Source organism: Aspergillus uvarum, assembly GCF_003184745.1.
Source record: "Aspergillus uvarum CBS 121591 unplaced genomic scaffold BO82scaffold_37, whole genome shotgun sequence".
Classification (NCBI taxonomy): domain Eukaryota; kingdom Fungi; phylum Ascomycota; class Eurotiomycetes; order Eurotiales; family Aspergillaceae; genus Aspergillus; species Aspergillus uvarum.
This window is the reverse complement of record NW_020291334.1, coordinates 44,293-64,746: the sequence shown is the minus strand read 5'-3', so window position 1 is coordinate 64,746 and position 20,454 is coordinate 44,293. Positions and strand designations below refer to the sequence as shown.

Here is a 20,454-nt window from a genome sequence, read left to right as displayed (position 1 = left end):
GAATGCTGGCAAAGCCAGCCTGTAGCCCAGGTGCACATCCTGTGTCAGAGGCAGGAGATTGGTATCGACCCTGACCCTAAGGCCTGGCCGTGACGATCCGAGGGATGAAACGCATCGCAAAGCCCCAGGATCTACGCAACTTGGAGAAGCGCAAGTCAGAGCACTCGCTGCTCCTCGAGTCGACTACTCTGCTTCAATCAGCCAGCAGGGAGGCCTAATCTCAGCACCAAATTCAGCCTTTCCAACCAGGGAAGATACAAATTAATGGGCATTCAAAGATACCTAATTCTTAGTCCCACCTATATCCCAAGCTTAACAAAGAGAACCACCAATCAATCCATACACAAAAGCCACCCAGCTTGACCACCAAATAGCTACGAGAACACTCTAAAACCCCTGCTGCCGATGCCACTTGTCCTGCCACCCCTTGAACCACGGACTATCCTCCAGAGTCGCCACCTCCCACCCCCTAGGAACCAGACCACTCTCCTCCTGCTCTTGGGCCCATTTCTCTAAATTTGGCAGAACCACATGCTCTACATGCCATGTCCCCTTGTACTCCATCAGATTCTTCTTCCCGTGTTTCAGGACCGTCGCCGCGAGCGCGGGCACCCCCGGCTCGTCGCGGAACTCGGTGACGGGGGTGAACAGCGCCTTGAAGTTGAAGACCACGGCCGCCGACAGCGGCAGCCGCCGCAGCGTCTGCCAGTCGACGCGGAGGTTGCAGTCCTCCAATTTCAGGGCCGGGTCCTGGGACAGCCGCAATGCCTCGTGCGGATCGCCTTGGGGCATGTACAGGGGTTCGCCCACCTCCAGACCCCAGGACCCGCGCTGGATCGGCTTATCGGCGGGCATCTTGGTGAAGAACCTACACCAAAATCAACATTAGCCTTATCTTAGCAACGCAACCCCTTCTTCATTTAAATCCCCTCCCCCGAAGCAACAAGAGATCAACCCACCGATCCATCGAAAACCGCATCTTCTCCTTATAATCCGGAATCGTCGCATGGATCTCATGCAGCTGCATCCCGATCTTCTTGCCGACATTCCAGCCCAACGAGGAGCAGACGACGCCGGCCCGCAGGAAGTAGTACCCCGTGGTCTCGTCGCGCAGCATGATGCCGAAATCCTCGGGGATGTGGTCGATGAGCACCTCGAGCGGGGGGCGGGCGGTGACATCCTCCGTGACGCCGAGGATGCGGTTGTGGAGGATGCGGCGGTCCTCGAGGGCGAAATACTGCGGGTAGCGCGCGCACACGAACTGCAGCACCATCTCCATCAGCTCCTTGCAGGCCAGCTCGGCGCCCGGCAGCGCGCCCAGCACGCCGCTGCCGTGCTGCGCGTACAGGGCGCGGCGCTGCGCGATCCGCGCGCGGTACGTGCTCTCGAGCTCGATCCACCAGTCGGTTTCCATCTTCGTGAGCGCTGCGCCGTATCACAGGAGGGTTAACGTTCATCCCAGTCACTAGGTTAGAGGGGACATACACATGGTCTGATGGTACGCCCAGCGGAACGGCCGATAGGGCCGGGGCCGGGCCCGGTCGATGTCGAAGTCCGGGTACGGCTGCGGCAGGGGCACGCCGCTGAGGGTCGCGTAGTCCGGGAAGTTGCCGAGGGCTTTGAGCTCGGCGACCGAGAAGCCCGTCGGGGTGTAGCGTCTGTCGGGGCTGGCCCGGAAGTCGGCCGTCATGGGTAGCATGTGCTGCTTGATTTCGGCCTCGTCGATGATTTGGTAGGGGACGGCGAGCGGGAGCGCGGCCAGGGCCTGGCGGCGCGGCGGCGGCAGGGCGTCCACGTAGGACGGTCCCTCGTTGGAGGCGGCTTGTTTCTCGTTCGACACCGGCGAGGGCTGTCGTGTGCCGCGGTCTGGTTGTGTATAGCTGCGCAGTTGCTGCATGAAGGAGTTGCTGCTGCTGTTGCCCTGCAGTTTGTCCACCACAAGATATGCCCCCGAGAGAGCGACCATGAGGAGGCCGAGCAGCCATAGATTGCTCTGGTCAAACATCGTTCCCATAGTTCAACCCCTTTGTCTCATCGGTAGTGTTTCAATAAATCCGGAGCTAGATTCTACCAGCGTTGTGTACCGCTACCTGCTATGTCGTAGAGTAGACAGGGTGGACAAGGTAGACAGGGTAGATGGACAGGTAAACCTCATCCCGGACGCACCGACACTTTAAAGGTGAATCAACCATAGAGACAGCAAACGCCCACTACCGACCTCATATCACAGCGGAAGGGGGAAGGGGACATGTATGTATGTAACGAGCGACTCGTTTCGATCTACCGTTTTCGGCCAGACCGGGTAGTGGTGATCAGCATGCAAAGGGCGTTTTACTGTGTTGGGTGCGCGAACGCAGAGATGATAAGGCGCGGGGAGCAGCACGGGCATGCATGACATCTTGGTCTGGTCTGGGTTGATTTGATAGGGAACAGTGGTGGATGTGAATGTACAGGACAGCCCAGGTTGGATGGTTGAGGCAGGGCATGCAGCCTGCGATGATTGGACGAGATGATTTGCCGGGCTGGGCTTTATCTACAGTATCAGATATCTATGGCCCATGAATGGGTGTACTGTATCGTCAGTCTAGCAGGTTACATGTTACTGGAGGTAGATCAGGCTGCTTATCAGCTCTACCTAGCTGTCGCTTCACCGCGAGACCGCAGCTCTATGCAGTGACTATACAACCCTTGCACCACAGCCCACCGCACTGTAAGCCCCACACCACACACAGTATCCCCGTCCATCGACCGAGTGACCCAGCATGTCCTTGTAGACAGACAGACAGACACCAGATAGCAACCAACTCAACCCCGACTCCGCCGTTATCACAGCGGAATGCGGGGGAACCCAACAAGATAGGCACCTACATACAGTGACTGGGTATCTACCACCGCAGACCACAAATCAAGAGAGACAAAATCCCGCTTCTGCCAGATTGGCACCGAGTCCATACATGGCCCAGAGTGGTGCAGTGCAGTGTCTGGATCAATTGGACCGAAGAGGAAAACCCGAGTCCTGCCTGCGGTTGCCTCCGCATTTCCTGGAAGGGTAAAGCTATCCCGGCTGGAAGGGTGGTGGTCATGTGCTAGGTTGCTGACTGGTGCGTGCAGCTGTGGCTTGCACATTCAGGGCATATACATCGGTATGCACTATGTGGCATGGCATGGCATAGCATATTTTTTTGACAATGGGTGGTCGTGAACTTGTGCAGTTAGAGGGATACGTAGAATTGTACTATGTATGTAACCATCAATCTCACCCCCCCATAAGCACAAACAGCAGTAAACCAAATCTACTTCATATAACTCAACTCCCCAAACCAACACCAACCACAGCCCCAACCAGACCCAAATCTTAGCAAGCAAGGCAAGACACGCCCAAACCCCAACAGTCAAACAACCCCCGCTACAAAAACAAGAAGCATATCTAAACCCCTGCTATATCTATTCCAACAGAAAAAAAAAAAAAAAAAAAAAGGAAATCAGTATGAACGTCGATAAGGAAAGAGACGCATATGTGGAGGGGGGCAAAAAAAAAAAAAAAAAAGGAAGGTCATCTCGCAAACCACAGAGCGAGGAGCGGATCCAACCCCCAAAACCCTGGGTCGACCGTCTAGAGATCTAAAACGAACTCTATGCTTAATGAATCATCCGCACAACACAACACCGGAAAGCTATCCACAATCCACAATCCACAATCAACATCAACCATGACATCATCTCTATAACCTGACAACGATCGTGAGGAAAAGATCGGGGTGGCGAGGGAGAAAGCGAGATGCCATGCAGGTACCCGCTTCTTTTCTCCCAGCTCGGTCTCATACGGGGGGATTGGAAAGTGTGATGTATGAGTCTGCACTTGTACTTGTGTATTGAGTGAGAAGGATGGCCCCGTCCACGTACAAATCTCAAAAACTTTTGGCTATCCGAGTGCGTGGGCGGGGGGGCGGGGCGGAAATGTGGAAATGGGAATGTGGGCATCTGGAAATCCAATTCTCGCGTGCCTGGGACGAGGGAGAAAAGAGCCGGCCAGTGAGTGCAGTGGCAATGTTTTGCTGGAAGACACTCCAGGAACCGCACACAGTATCATTAAACTGTCGTCATTGTTTCAATTCGAAATTACTCATACATGATCCAGGGGTGGAACGGATGTACCCGCTCAACAGGTGTTTTCAACCACAGACAGTATATTTCACGATGATTTATATCAAATAATCGACCTCAGGTCCATACATCGAGACTAAAGTAATTACATGGTGGCGGGAGATTACAGGTCCATTGGGTGGTGCATGGTGCGCAGCACAGCTTCCACCGGCCAATCGACAAAAGTCGGAAACAATGCCATTTTCAAGGTGTGCACAGAGGGCCGCAGGAAGAAAAACAACGGTTCAGGTACAGCTTAGCTTAGCTTTGACACTGACAGAAAACGGTAAGAAACATTGGAACAGTTTGATAGTAGAGAAAAAAAAAAAAGGCAAACAGGACTCTGCTAATCTATTAGAGTATGTACTGCAGCCTGTGCTGGTGGCACAGGTCCTGTGTCGATATACACGAACTTCGACCATTGAAATGGTGAGGATAGGTTGTAAAGGGTGGGATCCAGGGGGTGGGAGAAAGGAGTTGTGGTTGTCGACATCAAGGCGGACAGTTGATGGGTAGGCCTGCATGCACTGCACTGCACTGCGACGCTAAAGCGACCGTGAGTCCTTCCTCCGGACCCAGGGCAAACAAGAATGCCTGTCTGTGTGAGGTTGTGTTTGGTCGCTGGGGATGTTATCCTCCTCTCGAGTCTCTCTCTCCCCTTTCCCCCTTTCTCCGATCGAGGTTCATGGCGTCATCGGTCAAAATTACATGACGCGTAGATGATCGAGGAGAAAGAGGGGGTGCAGTGCAGTCGGTCGGTTGGCCGACTTGGTTGGCTGGCTGGTCAAGTAAAAGTGAGCTGGCTGGGAAAAAGCGGGGTTCAGTCGGCGGAAAAGGGGAGAAATAGCGAGGAACCGGGTGGTTGGTTGGTCGGTGGCTGAGATGGTGTAGTGGGTCGGGGTCGGGTTTGTCGCGCACTCGAGCTCATCATCATCTCCCAAGGCAGTCGAATAAAATGTGTGGAAATGTCGAGAGGATTATGTGACAAATGGGTATCATAACACCGCTGTTTTCGCCGAAACACGCAAATCGAAAATTGACATGGACATAGGAGAGCGCAAATGCAATAGAAACAAACGCAAGGAGACGGAAGTGGTCGGTATTCAAGACTTCATTTAGTCCGGGTTCGTGAGCTGGGATTATCGTTAGCCTGAGACATAGGATCATCTGGACAAAACACATGACTGACCCGTAGGACAGGACGAGAATAGTCCTCGTTGTCTTGCAGCGATGCATCGCTGTCACGACGACCATTGGCAAACAGGACGGTATCGGTCTTCATGCGGTTGTCCGTGAACGTTGGCAAACGGTGGGCGGCGATCGACGATCCGGCCGATAGCGTATGACTATGGTTATCGGAAAACATGCCCTTCATGAAACTCATCTGTGAGCCTTTGCTTTGTCTTCCGTCCAGTAGGATGTTCTGTACACTTGGATCAGGGCTGCTCGCACGCTGCTTGCGTTTCGCGAAGAAAAGAACAAATATCAGAGCAATGATTGCAAGGGCACCACCGATGGATCCCACCACAATACCAGCAATCGTTCCCGAGCTCATGCCCGAGCTGCTAGTGGACTTGGACGACGTGCCCGTACTGGACGCCGTTGCGGTCGGCTGTGGTGCTGCAAGAGTGACCGTCTTGACCGTACCCCCGGCATTGGTCTCGGTCGACACAGTCTGGCCAGTAGTTGTAGTGGCAGCTGATGTCGTAGAAGACGATTGCGTCGACGATGTCTAAGAGAAGTCAGTACCTGTGCGGTGGTATTGTTGACATCGACTGTCTCTTCAAATCGCGACTCGTCAAGGATGCGCCGTTACAATCTCGTCAAAAGCCATCTTGACCGAGTACGATGTGGTCCCTAGCGATTTCACATGATCGAACTGGGTTCCAATCGAGCCCTGTAATGCGCATCCTCACAAGTGCGGCAACAAAGATTCCGGCCAAGAGATTTACTGACCGACGTTGATGTGGTTGAAGTTGAAGAGACGGTCGCGGTGCCCGAAGGCTGGTTACCGACGACTTCGACGTAGGCATACAGGCCCTTAGAAGTGCTTCCACAGCTGTCATCCGGGTATCCGGGACAATCTTGGCTGCATTTCGAGTTGTTCACGTTGGTTGCAGAATTCGGAGCAATGTTCGAACACCAGCAGTCGTAGCCTTGCAGGATACCGAACGCATAGGAACTGCAATGATCCTCGCAGAGACCGTTGGACTGGAACGTACTCTCATCTATAAACGGTCAGAACCGAGCCGAAAGCTGCCATGAGCGAAGACGTACTTGCGGCTTGGGAAGAACCCGTGTTCACGGACGAACAGTAGGTGATAGATGAAGAGACCGACACTGGCCAGGCGAGTAAGGCGATCGCCCCGAGCAGTGACGGGAGCACAAAGTGAGCCCGCATGGCAGGCAACGATCTCACCAACAGTTGAGATGCTGGGAATCAAATCCTCGAATGCAGGTGAAGTATCGTACGTGAAGTCGTCTTTGAGGCGGTGGCTGATACTGCGAACAACCAGACTGAGTGAAGTTTTCGAGACGGATAGACGGCGACCTCCTTATTCGAGTCGACTGGTCCGAAAGGTATCACAGGCTGCAGTCACCACACCTTCCAATCACCCGATCGGTCGGTCTGAAGAAATTGCTGGCAGATTCCTCAAAGTTGAAGAATGTTATGCGCAAGGCCCGTGCCGAGATCGGGGACGACCTAGAGCTTCCACACTTGCTGGTCGGATCGGTGTCCCGCCAAAGATTCCTTGTGGGCTTGGTTGAAGGTAAAAGTAGCTAATGTCGATCAGCCACCAACTCCAGCGGCCACATCGAGCACTGATACCTACCAGGGATTTGACAAAACGATGGCTCCGGGTCAAATTGAGACAACGAGAGGCAGTGGAAACTCGGCGAGCAATTGAAGAGGGCGTTTTACAAGCGAAAGGATGCAAAGCCAGAGATTGAGGGGAGCGGAGGGGGGAGGAGAGAATCGAAGGTACAAGAATTCAAGGCGACACCGGTAGGATTAGCAGATTATCGGCATCGTCACCTCCGAACAGGGGAGGGGGGTGTGGGAGTGAATGGCTTGCTAGGCAAGGAACAGAGAGATCGTATGGAGCCGGAAAGACAGCGCAGATAAGGAAGAAACAGAGAACAAACGAAGCGATCGTGTTAGTTGATGAACTAGCTCACTTAGAGTCTAGAAAGAGAACAAGAGAACAAGAGGGAAAGAGTGAGAGTGAGAGAGTAAGAGAAAGTGAGAAAAGCAAGAAAAGCAAGAAAAGCACGAAAGCAAAGCAAGTTGTAACTAAACAGATGGGGAGAGTTGGTTTGATTGACTGCTCTGGGTAAGGAAGACGAACTAGTCCAGTACCCGTACTGCTGCTGCTGCTGCTTTGCTGCAGCAAGAGGAGCGGCACCGTAGGAGCGGCGGGCGTCGTAGTTACTGACTTAGTCCTTCGTCCTTCGTCTTTAGTCCTTAGTCCGAGTCTTAGTCTTAGTCTTAGTCTTAGTCTTACCGGAGCCTTAGTGGTACTCATGTAAGAACCAGGATGGGACCAGATCCGGCTCAGTCCCGATGTTCCACCTGAGCAGCCAGTGATCACGCTAGAATTGGTGTTGTTATGTACATAGTACGTAGTATAAACTGGACTTTAGACACTCGTAGATAATCAAGCACTACTGACACCACGAAAGGGCAATTGGAAACAGTTCATGGTGATGTCTCTGGTCGAATCGCCTGCATACAATAACTTACATTCTCGTGTACTTTGAAGTATGGGGAATACTGAATAGCAAAATGACCATGAGAAGGGAAAAAAAAAAAAAAAAAAAAAAACCACAACACCAAAAAAAGAATAGGTAAAAAAAAAACAAGAGGCAGAAAGAATAAAAATAAAAATCCGGCTTACCCGCTTGGGAGTGGGGCCCTGCAGGCTACATTCGGGTTTAGTGGCTTCACCAACGTCGGGACCATACGCGTCTTTGCTGGTACGGAGCATTAAGGCAATCTCCTCGATTCATAGACACCCGGAAGTACGGAGTGCTAAGCACTAAGTTGAGACTATCGTGAGTTGGTGCTAGGTTACCACGGATGGAATGGTTGATCTCCGCCTTGATATGAAAAACAACAATCCCCATCTATAGAATCATCATTATCGCTCACTGACTGACTGACTGACTGACTGACACTGACAGTGAGCGATCTCGAGATTAGACTCAGGCCGAAGATAGAGAAGTATCTGGAACCATTGACTCCCGCCCCCAGTACCGTGCAGTGGACACCTTGGATACCACTCACTCCCCCCCCCCCCGTCGTACCTTACCTATCTGGTATCCATCGGCCTACATCCAGACGTGGACCGAATCCAAATTCCGATCTGCTAGGAGTCCTCAACAGAATGCTTACGATACGGCGCCACCGCAATTGGACCTACTGCGGAGGGAGGTGGGAGAAAAAAAAGGAAAGGCAGGAAAGGCAGCAAATGGACCACAAGCGGTGATAAAGGGGGGGCCGAAAGGGTCAATGACGACAACAGCAGAACAGCAACAGCATCTGAACAAAAAGGAATGAAGCAATGCTCGATCGTTAACTATAACTTCACCATACTGACCATCCAAACAATCACACAACTGGTGAGGCGCAGTCCGGCCAGACACCCCCCCGTAAAGTGGCAGCGAGCACAGCAGCCCACCAAGCAAACCTCGATGTTTATTCGGCACAGGTCCAGTCACTAGCTGCATGACAAAGTGCGATAGATCCTTGTTCTGAAACATCATCCTGGGAGTGGGAGAGGGCGATGGGGGCGGCCGCGATCCTCGGTGCCAATTTTCCTCCTTCCTTTTTCCTTTTGGACCTTCTTACCGAACACCGACAATACTTCCGTCTTATTGGGGAAGATTTTCATTTGCGAATTTATTCTCTCGGCCTGCGTGCGTCACTCTGTCTGACACAGGCTAGGCGAGAGACGGCGGACGGGCAGCGGGGAGTACGTAAAGTACGGACAGTACGTACGTACGAACAGTACAAATTGCATGGGAAGGAGAGAAAGTGGAAGGGCGATGGATCTGCCGGGGTCAGCCACTTTTGTACCCGAGCCAAGTTATTCAGCGTTTGAGAACAGGCCACGGACGCAGATCCGGGGCTGTCAATTGGTGGGAGCTGATCAGGCACTGCGCGGCCTACTTGACTGCTTGCTTGGTCGGGATTGATGACTTTCTCTCGTTGTTTGGGAAGTTCAGGGCTGACTCGGTAGATCGATGTAGGCTGTGTGCAGTTGGAAGAACCGAGCTTGGAGGAACGTAGTAAATTGGAGTAAAATGTCAACAAACAGAAAGAGTACCTAGTGGAGTGTTGTTGCCTGAGAGCTGACCGCACAGAAGGTCTTCCCGTGTTCCCAGTAAACGGTGACTGACGCCCGGGCCGATGGTGGCCTTCCCAGGAAAGAAAGAGGTAACGACCACGGTATTGGCACGGCAGTTTTAGTATTATTATTGCATTGTTATTTGCGCTGCACTGCACCACTTGCTGCAGCACTCGCCACCGCACAGGACAGCTGCTGGTCTTAGAATCTGCGCCGGTGGAGTCGCAGCCCAGGCGAGACAAGACGGAACACCGTGGTCTAGAAGGGATCGGAGCTGACCAGAGGTGAGCTGTCCGCGTATGATGTATGAGGATGGTATTATATTGTGGGCTGGGGATGCTCGAGGGGGCTGGAACCGGCGGGAAAGAACTCCAGTAGTATCTAGACTCTCGGATGGATCTTCAGTGCCTTGAGGAGTTGATGGGGAGAACCACGTCTTGGTTAAACTCACTGGAAGCATCCATGAAGGACTCGAACCAGGACTCGAACGAGCGACCGTGGGTGTGTGCCCGTGGGTGTGGACTGTGGAGCGAGGTGATGATGGGGGGTTGGTTTGCAGCCGGTCAGTCCCGTTGACACCCAAGGAAATCACCGTCCAGCGCATTCCAAGGTTCGATTATCCTCGTGTCAAGCCCCAGGCACAGCGTACTATTGGAGCACGTCGGCGGAGACGACAGCCAGACAAGCTTCGGCTATCTCCAGGCCAGGTGCTAGGTACAATATGGGCGCATCATGATTACGTGGGACTGGGGGATTTTGTTGGCTATGGTGACGGAGAAGACAACTTCCGACCGGGACATTCAAGGCTCAAGACTTTACTGTACAGTACACAGTAACTACCTCGATGATATTCCGGGATGGCTGGCTGGCTGGCTGAGGAGTTCATCCCTCGGAACTTCCAAAGGATCCCACCGTGCATTAACTTCCCATTGTTGTGTGCACATGCAGCTATATCCCTGGAGGTGCGCCCTACTACTGTACGCACCATCTACATAGTCCTCCGTACAGTACGTAGACTTCGTGCAGGGCTGCGTATCAGCCAATCCATGGCGGGTTATCAAATCTACCCCATTTCTGGGCACATGCACCGGCGCAGAGCTAAGAGAGTTGATGACGACAATACTGGAGCTGTGCTCTTCCGAGATCCCGTCCTTAGGTCTGCGAAAAAAATCTCCAGATCTCCAGTGTTGTTATGGCCCTCGCTTCTGAAGCAGACGACCAGCACTAAGTTAACTGCCCGCAGTATCAGCCGTCGGGCGAAATCCTCAAACATCAACCATCAAAACAAGAGAAGGCAACAAAACCAACAAGACAGGAAATGAACGAGGGACAGAAGAAGTTTGCGGGAGCTACGGCTCTCCCGCGGATGAAACACGCCCCAAGAGGATGACAGTGGCACTGACAAGAGAGAAGAAAACCTAATTGACTTCCGTATAGCACCACCTCCATCATCAACATGTGGCTGGTGCGAGACGCTGGTTTACTGGACTCATGGTACTCCGTACTGTCCGAAGATCTGCCAGCCATCTACCGAGTACATACTGTGTACACAGTATGCCTGTACGGGGAATCTCGATACAGGCACACTTCACCTCACCTAGAAGTCAGTTAGACGATCCCTCCCAGACCGAGTAACCCACGCCCCCAATCCGAAACACCGCCAGCGAGGCGACTGAGAAGTGGCTGAATGGGGGAGGAGAGGGGGGAATGAAAAGTGGACAAGGATTGGATTAGTCAGTCCCTCACACGCCGATCACTCTCATCCCTCAATCTTAGGAGTGAGTATAAGCGAAAGGAGAGAGGGAGAGAAGGCATAAGGCGTAGTTACGATTCAGGCGAACATCCCTCACAACAACTCCAAATAACCCTTAAGTTAATCCAACTCAACTGAAGAGAAATCAATTCCTCCCGGGGCCAAAGGACCAAAGGATCCAATCCCACTCTACAAGTACCGCAGTGTCTATTTCCATCTCAGCATTGACAACATCACCAAAATAGAATGGAAATGATCATAATGCCCATCAACTAATCCCACAATCCCATGATCAAAGAGCTCGGCTCCTGCCACGACGGTAAGGCGAAAAAATAGCAGCCACCGACAGAAAGTCATCGGATAGTGTCTCTCATCGGCCCCTCCCCCTTTGTGGGACACTTTTAATCTGCTCTAGTGGCTTGTAAGTTAATCCACCGGCTTACTGGGCTTTGCTCCTAATTTTGGGAATCGGTAAATACTATGTATGTACGGGCTGTCAAGGACTGGATTAAGTGACTGGGTATTGAACGGAGTGGATTAGTAATGTGGGATGCTCAATCTGAGAGAGGCTTCGAATTGAGGGAGAATTGGGGTTCTCGACACATTGATGTGATGTGTAGTAAGTTACCCCGTACTCCGTAAGGGAAAGGCACGGAGAGCCGACGCTGGGAATGATTTCTCGTCCTCCCTGTTTCATTCATTCTCCATTGCTCTTAGACTTCGAGCCCTTCAGTCTAATAGAGCTGAGCAAGACTGTCCACGCGAGAGTAGACTGAAACATCAAGTTGGTCGGGATCTCAGCTGACAGGCCTGACAGGCCACCGCTCGATCTGTCAGATGGAAGGCTCCGTGTTTGTCGTCGGGTACTCCAAAATTATGTATTCAGGCCCGGCGCCGATTTGTCCTGTGACCTATCATCAGATGTTCACTGTAACATGATACGAGATGGAGGAAGACAAGTCATACCGATGATGCTTGAACCAGTCGTTGTAACTAAGCTCAAGAAACCATTGCGAAAAGGGGTCAGATGCCGGGTCTAGCGGTCATTAGACTGTGAAGCAGACGTCGAGGTTGAAGTGGTGAAATAGCATAAGTGACCTGGTGCAGTGCACAGCGCAGTAGACCGATCCAATTCGGCTGCGTCTAAGTAATGTCTTGGAGCGTAGTTTGATATATGTGTTTGGCTCCAAACATAGAGGACTGATCCCAAGAGATTTAAGGCCAACCGATCACATTGATCCTCACCAACTGCAAACCAAAATTCATTCGGGGTATCACACATGAAATGTCAATGCAATCACGGACACATGCGCAGCAGCCTTTCCACTCATGTGCTGCTTCTGCTGCTTCTGTAACAAGACACTTATCACCATCGCTCCGCCCGAGGCGGTGGTGGCCTCCAGCGTCCTCCTTCTGCAACCCTCTCGCGCTCCGTACGTCGTCGTTCCTCTCGAGGAAGGCGTGGAGGTGGGCTGTCCAGCAGTAGGGGGCCGGCCTTGTCCGTAGCTGATGCAGGCGGTGGCGGCGGGTGAGGCACAGGAGCTGTGGGAGGAGGCAACGAGGTTCGCTCGCGGTGGATCTCCTGGACCCGGCGGCGGCGTGCGCGGCGAATGTCTTCCGAATGCTCAATCAGTGCATCCACTTGCTCCTATGCGAAAGCAGTCAGCTAGGGGTTCACAGTGACGCGGCAACGCGGGAGTTCGTCCGCACCTTCTCCAGGTAGGTAAAGATGAAGTACGACGTTTCGGTCTCCTCATACTCATAGCCCGCCCGTTCGAGGGCTTCCTTCACGACCAAATCCCTCGTGATCTCAGTCCAGAGGCGCTCGCGATGGTCCTTGACACCGACAAACCGTCTTCCTATCCTACCAAACTGACGGCTTGAGTCCTCGTCGGACTGTCGGGGCTCGCCAAAGCCACGCTTTGTATCCCGATCAGGGTATCGCAACGCATCAGTGTCCGGTGGAGCTCTGTCGTATTTCGCTCGGGGGATTGGCCCGACAATCTCGATTTGTTCCTTTTCCTTGAAAGACCTTTTCCTCGGTAATGGCTGATGGCCTGGAGGCATATAACAGTCATCTTCAACGAATTCTTCTTCCTTGAAGGAATCGTGGCTACCGTCGCGGCGCACCACAGTAAGCACTTCCTTTTCGCGCTCAGCAAACTTCGGTTCTGGGGGAACGAGAGGAAGGCCGTCTTTCGAACGTCGGTAAGGGTCTGGATGCGGTGGAGGGTGACTGCCCCTTTTCTTGGGTCGAATTATAGGTATCTCACTCCTATCCAGTCGTCCTCTGGACCTCTCACTGCCCAAACATTAGCTGCATACTCGAATGATGAAGAGCGACGCGGGGACAGACCGACGGTGGGTCTCAGACTCGTAAACGAGATCTGAATTAGACAGCCGAGGGCGATGAATCTTTTGGTGATCTGAGTCCAAGTCAGCGCAAATAGCCAGGTCAGGGAAGCCAGAGCATAGTACCCTCATAGACATGCCTATCCGAGAAGATAGGATATCTCTTCGGCGACGGTAGTCGAGACCTTTCCATCTCCGACGAAGACCGTCGGATCTCCTCTTCCTCCTCGACCACATCTCCGGCGCGCCTGCGCTCCCTATACTTCCGGCGGAAGACCTCCTCTTTGTCCACTTCCTCGTCGCGCTCACCGTCCGCATCTTCGAGATCCCTGTGTCGGTGATGGCGGTGCTTGTGTCGTGTTCGTGTAGCAGTAGCATAGACCGGTCCGCTGCTGCGATTCCGCTCGTAGTGCCGCTTCAGCAGCAACTCGTCCTGCTCCAATTTTGGGTTGCGAAGAATCCCCCTCGGAGGCTCCTTGAGATCTGCACTTCGTGACAAGTGGCCGTGTTTCGGCCTCCCGTGCCTTCCTACAATGACCATATCATCTTCCTCCTCTTCCGTATCACTCTCCTCGAGACTACTGCTCTCCGATTCGGAGGAGGAACTTGCTTCCTCTTCCTCTTCCTCTTCTTCCTCCTCCAGAACAAACCTCTCCTTCTCCAAATCAACCCCGCGATACCTCGGCCTTCCCCGCCGATCCCTCTCCTTCTCGAACCCCCGCGTCCTCTCTCTCGGTTCAAGAGCCTCTCGCACCGGCCGGCGCACAGGCTTCACCACCTTGAGCTCCTCCCTCTCCCTCTCCCTCACGAGCTGCGGCGCAACCGGCGGCGCCGGGGCCACAGGGATCCTCATCTCCGGGCCCCGGGCTCTCTCGTCCCGCAGACGCATCCGTTCGAACTTCTCGACCGGCACGGGCATCGGCGGTCCTGATGTTGGTGGAGGCGGGGGCGGCGGTACTCGTCGGTCGTACCGGAGTTCCTCCTCTTTTTCTTTGAAGTGTCGGCGTCGATCTCGCCCTCTGTTGTGACGGGAGTACGGATCGCGCTCGCGGCCGTAAATATCCTCTTCGATGGCGTCGTGGGCGTGAAATCTTCGTGGCATTGTGGAAGACTTGATTCTTTGGGTACTGGGAGGGGCTTGATTCGTGTATGAGAGAGTTGACTAGGATTGCAGCGTTGATTCAATTAGGTCGAGGGAAGCTATCTACACGGCGTGTGACAGGGAGATAGTTATCGGGAACGAGCTGGTGGGTGGGTGGGTGTCTGTTTGGGGGCGGGTCTCAGGGGTTTATGTTTGGCTTCATTAGGCGATGCGATTGTATTGTGGTGAGGATGATGGTAGGTGAGGATGATACGTTGGTGGAAGTGAAGGAGGGAGTAGCTGCGGCTGTGGCTGTGACTCTTCTAGCTGGAGGGGTTGTTTGTTGGGTTGGGCTGTGCGGGGTTTCTGTATGGGTGCAGGAGGGGAGCGATAACTCGTATTTGAGATTGATTTGAGAGTTCAGCAGCAATGGAGAGTTTGCTGCTGGGGTCATGACGAGTAGACCATTTTGTTAGTTAGGAAGGCAAAATGAGGATACTGATAACGATGACGGTGAAGAGCTCGGAGGTAGTGTTGTTGTCGCTGGAAAGGTACTGTTGCACACACACATCACATCACATCAGTTGGATTGTTAGCCAAAAACGCAAATAACCCCGCGGCTGTGATCGGCTGATGTCATGCTGCAGTGGGCTGCCCCGTCGATCCCAGGCTCGCTCGCACTCGTGACTAGATTCATGCGACTCGAGTGTGATCTGGAGTGGCGTAGTGGTGTAAGTACAAAATATGTAGGTCTGCTCCTGATATCAAGAGTGTTTATTTGGGATGGTAGATGTTGGAGTCAAAGATATAGAGTGGGCTCACAGTGGACCATGGTTGACGCTCCCGCCTGGGACCCGAAGTTTATATAATGACGGGCGCTCTCCTCGATTACATACTTACACTGCCACAGGCTGTAAAGAACATGTAGAAAGACTTGGCTTCGAAAGATATGGAGCTCTAAGTTGCTGACAGAATTCTAGTTCAGTAGGTAGCAGAATCACAAAAGATCAGGCATGGATTATGATACGTAGTTCCTTGTTCCGAGTCTATATAACACCAAAAAGACGAGCTGCATGTGTTGTAGTATGTCCATGGCGGCGCTCTTGACAATGCAATCCGGGGTCAATGAAAAGACCGAAGGTTATGCGACGTCACTACCAAGACCATTCTAGCGTGTTTGCTACTGCTCTGGATAGTGACTCGAAAGATGGTTGAACAGCCGGCGATGGGCTGTCCCTGGTCTATTCGTTGGCCGTCCGTCAAGTGGCGTTGGCTAGAAATGCTGCCACAAAGTATCATTCAACACTCTTTCTTTATGAAGTCGCAGCTAATGAGCTTCATGGGCCATTCAATCTCCTCAAAACCTTTCAGGACATTGCCAAGCCAATGTATAGCGATCTACCCAAAATTTAAGCGGGTCTGTCCCTTTTCGGGCTTACCACGACCACTACGACCACCCCGGCTACGTGAGTGAGATGCTCCAAGGTTAGGTGATGATGCTTGAGTCTGCGGGGAGCTTCGAGTGGCCTGGTTCTCTTGGTTTACCAAGTCCTTGGCGAAGTGCCAGTCGTCATGCTCAGCTTTCTCATGCTCAGGCAATGACTTGCCGCATCGACTGCAGGAATAGTAAGATAGAGCGGCAGCGGAATCACGTGCATCGTCATCTGGCGGAGTATCCCTAGCAGCTTGTTCAACCTCTGAGCTGTTTAATGCGTCAGCTAGGCTTGTTTCAGTCGCGTCAATCTCCGAGGGCTTAACGAAGAACCGTCGAATACCGTTGGGTTCTGTCTTCAGACGCTTCTCGCTCGGTTGTTGAGCATCCATCAAATCGTCGCTCGACAAGGACCGAGTATTCTGTGCAGACTTCGCCTGCTCCCCTCGAAGGAGAAAGGAGTCGATTGCCTTGTTTTTGGATACCCCGTCCTCGAACCCACCAACGCTCAGAGAAAGGTTTGCACAGGGCCATGCGCGCCCGTCGACAATGACTTGTCGGAAAAGCGTCGAGCCAAGGCTGAAGAGCAGATCCTCATCAATTGGCGATGCCCCTGGAATTGGGATCTGTCGTGACCGGACCTGCGCGCCCTGCCTATGATGCAAAGCCACTGTTTTCGGGCGACGCTTGTGTTCCAACATGCCATCCTCAACGAGACGACCATAGATATCAGCTGCGAAGATGCGCAGCCACTTCTCCGCTTGGTCGAGATTGTTAATGCTCGGTCGGAACGACTTAGCCGAGAGCATGGACTTGATCTGCGTTCGAGAGTTGACTTCACTTCGATCGTCGCCTCGAATGATACCGTACAGCCATGTGGCGGTATCATCATCCAGCTTGGCTCGGAGTTGTTCCAACGGGATCTTCAACAGATCACTCACCTGCTCTGTTCCAAACATGGCAGTGACTTGATCCCCGAGTTTGCCTCCGAGCATCCTGATTTTCGTGAACTTGAAACCTCCCAGGAAGTTCTGAACCGCACGATTCCGGATTATCGTCTGCTTATTGGGCTTGTTGCAAGCGCTTCCAAGCTTTGCCATCATCTTGTTCCTTGCAATTCCCCCCGAGCAGGTATAACCAAGATTGTCCCAAACAGTTTTGCGGACCGCGCGCACAACCTCCGCCCCGATCAAAATGGCAATGTCGTCCCAGTCCGGGTCATCCACTTCCGTCTCATTTTCATCAAGATCGACCAAGCAATCTTCAGCGTTCCATGCCAATGCAGTCGTAGGCGGGGTAGGCAGTCGCGCAACCCGATCATCGATATGTGGCCCGGCGCGCAGTTCAGGGTACCGCTTAAGCAAGATGCCATATACAATAGGCGACAAGTCCATGAACACTTCGTCAACGCTGGCTTTCTCAAGACCAGGTTGCGGTACGGACGCGCCTGCGAGGCCCTCGCTGCATATCTTCGCATGCCAGCGGGCCAGTTCCTCCTTCATCACCTTGAGGATCTTGCGTGACTCCGCCCGATATGGATCCAAGCACACTTTATCCGAGCCCACCCGCTTGAAAGCGTCGTCGCGGTAAGCCCATTTCCCACCCTCACCCTCTCGGAAGGTTGCAACATGCTGCAGGACAATGTCGGGACAGAGCTTCTTGGCTTCACCAGCGGAGATCATCCTCGTAATCCCGAAGGAGCGGGCTGGATAATTGATGGCGATAAGCGAGTCCCATTGTTGCACGGCGAGGGGCACGTCGCGCGGCGTGCCCAGCCGCACCATCTCGCATTGGGCGTAAAAGGCATCGAGATCCACGTGCGCGATCACGCGAAGAGGCGTCGCCGTCGACCCTTGCCTAAGAAGCTGGAGTTGGCGATAAGTGAACTGAGACTCGGGCCTCAAGGAATTGCTGGACGAAAAAGTCGGTTCCGGGGAAGAGCGTGACATGGCGAATAGAACAGTGTCATGGCGGACTGAGGGGCGATGGCTGTACGCCGGAAAGTCGAAAATGAGACGTATTGCGTCGAGTCAGAGCTCTATAGATGATCCATGAAGATACACGCGCGTGTCGTGGGACCTGGATACCCAGGCTGGTTGGTGATTGAAGTGCGTTGGAGGGGAAGGTCGAGAACTCGGGGCCGGGCCAGAAGATCTCGCTTCCCAAAGAAGTTAGCGCCATCATGAAGCCGTCGCCTTAGTCTTAAGGTTCAAATTCGTGGATGCCTCGCCAGCAGTACGAAGAATGGAATCAGGAGATGCTCGACGCACACTGACCATATTGTCAAGCTCAGAAGACTCGAAGTGACCCAGAGGCATAGATTGAGCGCTGGCTTGCCTTCACAATACACAGTCTACACATACCGGCGGACATTGTTCGGTGAGAGCCCAAACTTGCGTTGGGTAGGTAAGTGCTTGAGACAATATCCATTACTTGCTGCCAGTTGGGATTAATTTTGCGTGCAAAGGTGATCATATCACTCCGTATAATCCGATTTTACCAACTTGAGGAAACAGGCACGCTAACTTTCGATGCAAGCCGAGGCAACTGCAATGCCTAAAGTAAACTGATGCCCAGCGGATATACGGAATAGAGTTGACTGTATGTACAGTACAGTACATCATAACCACAGGCCAGAGAAAATAGCCATGATATCATGTCATGCCGAGTCACGGAGGATATGCGTACTCAATGTTCAATGAGCTCATAATGTAAGGCTAGGACTCGGACGATATGCGGCTTCACCGACTGTCATTGTATGAATATCGTTTTTGCGACCGCAGCAAAGTGCAATAGGCCAGAGGGCACTCTACCCCTACATGAAGGTGCAGCCGTTCGGCCGACGATGCACTGCTGTAGCTGCAAGATCTTTCAATGGCTCTGATTCAAGAATCCTGCTCGGGCTAGGTTGTAGGCGAAGAATGCAATCTTACCACAGCACGCTCCCGAGTCGAGCTAATAGCAAGCATCAGTATACACAGTAGACTCTGGTGGAGTGAGACGGCCTCTGATTCGGGTTGATTATTGCATAACATGTTCCAACAAGAGGAGACCATCAGATCATGACCAGTCAGTCACCGGTCAAAATGACACGGTTGATGCAGGCGTTATGGAGACCATGCGGCAGGGAAGACACCTGGATCGATATTATTCGAGCATATGAATGGGTCCAAAACTTGAAGATCTCACCGCCGTGCAGATGACGGAACAGCTTCTGTGGGAGATGCATGTGAGGCCTTGCACATTAGTCTATGAGCAACATAGTGATCGTGACCCTTGAACTCAGACGCTGTTGAGCTTTGTTCGCCACGGCTGAGGAAGGAGGGTGAAAGCCGCGCGAAGCAGAGTAGAATCCCATAAGAAGCTTGTGAGGGTGACGAACAGGGTAGGCCACTCTTGTAGCAGAAATGGGCTTCGAGACCACCCGGTCGGTCATCATAGTCAGTTGGGTGAAATAGAGATTGTGATTATGCAGCAGGCCGAGTGTGGGCGCTGCCGATTGTGTTCCTGGGAAATAGTTCGCTGCACGAGGGCTGCAAATATGGAGACGATGGTGCTGGATTATTCGAGACTTTCTAGAAAAGGGAATTAACTTGACTTTGGGTGTGTCTGTACTTTCATGGCCTGTCAATTGGGTGTGATTCGCCTTGCGACCTTGGTAGGTCCATACTGTCTTGACTGTTGGATTCTCAGAATCTTGTGTACGTCCTAAGAAGAGGGCTGCAGTGCAACCCACTGTCGCAGTTCCACAGGTACTGCACATTGAGCCCCGACTAGCGGCCCGAGCAGAGGTTTAGTCACTTTAGCCACTTTAGCGAGGCCAGTCCGTCGCTCACGGAATGCGCCAAATGGGGAATCCGGGGCCAATCTGGCGTCGGGATAGGCTGCAGAGTCGCAGACGGGATTAGTGCCCCAGGCCATAACGGGTGGATGGGTGAGTGGGTGAGTGGGTGAGTGCCCAAGCCGCCACACGCATTCCTGCCCAACCTGTGTTCATATCTCAAACCCTGACCAGCGACAGGCTGGTGACTGTGTCCAATCTCATCTGGAGAATCATTGCGTCTCCGACTGGAAAGAAGGAAGTGTCTAAGAGCATGAAGATTTCAGAGTCCGGAGTACCTATACTTCATTGATCTAGTGATTTTGGAGGGGATCAATGCCAATCCATAAAACCCTGCTTAGATGCAGATGGCCCTGTACTTTTGTTGCCCTGTTAGGTGTTTCCGTGGCCAGCTCTGCCCTATACTGGTGCTCGTACCTAGACACCAAGAGTGCGAGTTATGGCAGGCTTATAGAATGAAGAGTCATATTCTTTTCTTGCAAAATGTGCGATCATGAATGA

General features: G+C 52.8%; 4 protein-coding genes across 4 annotated transcripts; all 4 read right to left on the bottom strand.

The window, feature by feature from the left end:
• Positions 1-387: 387 nt before the first annotated feature.
• On the bottom strand, positions 388-1,966 carry BO82DRAFT_286549 (heme-dependent oxidative N-demethylase family protein; the record flags this gene model as incomplete). Its single annotated transcript, XM_025631551.1, has 3 exons — positions 388-868; positions 960-1,425; positions 1,486-1,966. The coding sequence occupies 3 exons, from the start codon at positions 1,964-1,966 to the stop codon at positions 388-390; spliced, it is 1,428 nt and encodes a 475-aa protein (XP_025490557.1).
• A 3,292-nt stretch (positions 1,967-5,258) lies between these two features.
• Positions 5,259-6,544, bottom strand: BO82DRAFT_365931 (WSC domain-containing protein; the record flags this gene model as incomplete). Its single annotated transcript, XM_025637020.1, has 4 exons — positions 5,259-5,276; positions 5,333-5,875; positions 6,100-6,371; positions 6,421-6,544. 4 exons carry the CDS (start codon positions 6,542-6,544, stop codon positions 5,259-5,261), a joined length of 957 nt encoding a protein of 318 aa, XP_025490556.1.
• Positions 6,545-12,278: 5,734 nt separating this feature from the next.
• Positions 12,279-14,795, bottom strand: BO82DRAFT_109118 (uncharacterized protein). The gene is made up of 4 exons (XM_025629796.1): positions 13,726-14,795; positions 13,604-13,673; positions 12,958-13,537; positions 12,279-12,895 (listed from the first exon to the last, which is right to left on the bottom strand). Exons 1-4 carry the CDS (start codon positions 14,699-14,701, stop codon positions 12,614-12,616), a joined length of 1,908 nt encoding a protein of 635 aa, XP_025490555.1. The 5' UTR covers positions 14,702-14,795; the 3' UTR covers positions 12,279-12,613.
• Positions 14,796-16,078: 1,283 nt separating this feature from the next.
• BO82DRAFT_286722 (DNA-directed DNA polymerase eta) lies at positions 16,079-18,061 on the bottom strand (the record flags this gene model as incomplete). Its single annotated transcript, XM_025631559.1, has 1 exon — positions 16,079-18,061. One exon carries the CDS (start codon positions 18,059-18,061, stop codon positions 16,079-16,081), a length of 1,983 nt encoding a protein of 660 aa, XP_025490554.1.
• Between the last annotated feature and the right edge of the window lie 2,393 nt (positions 18,062-20,454).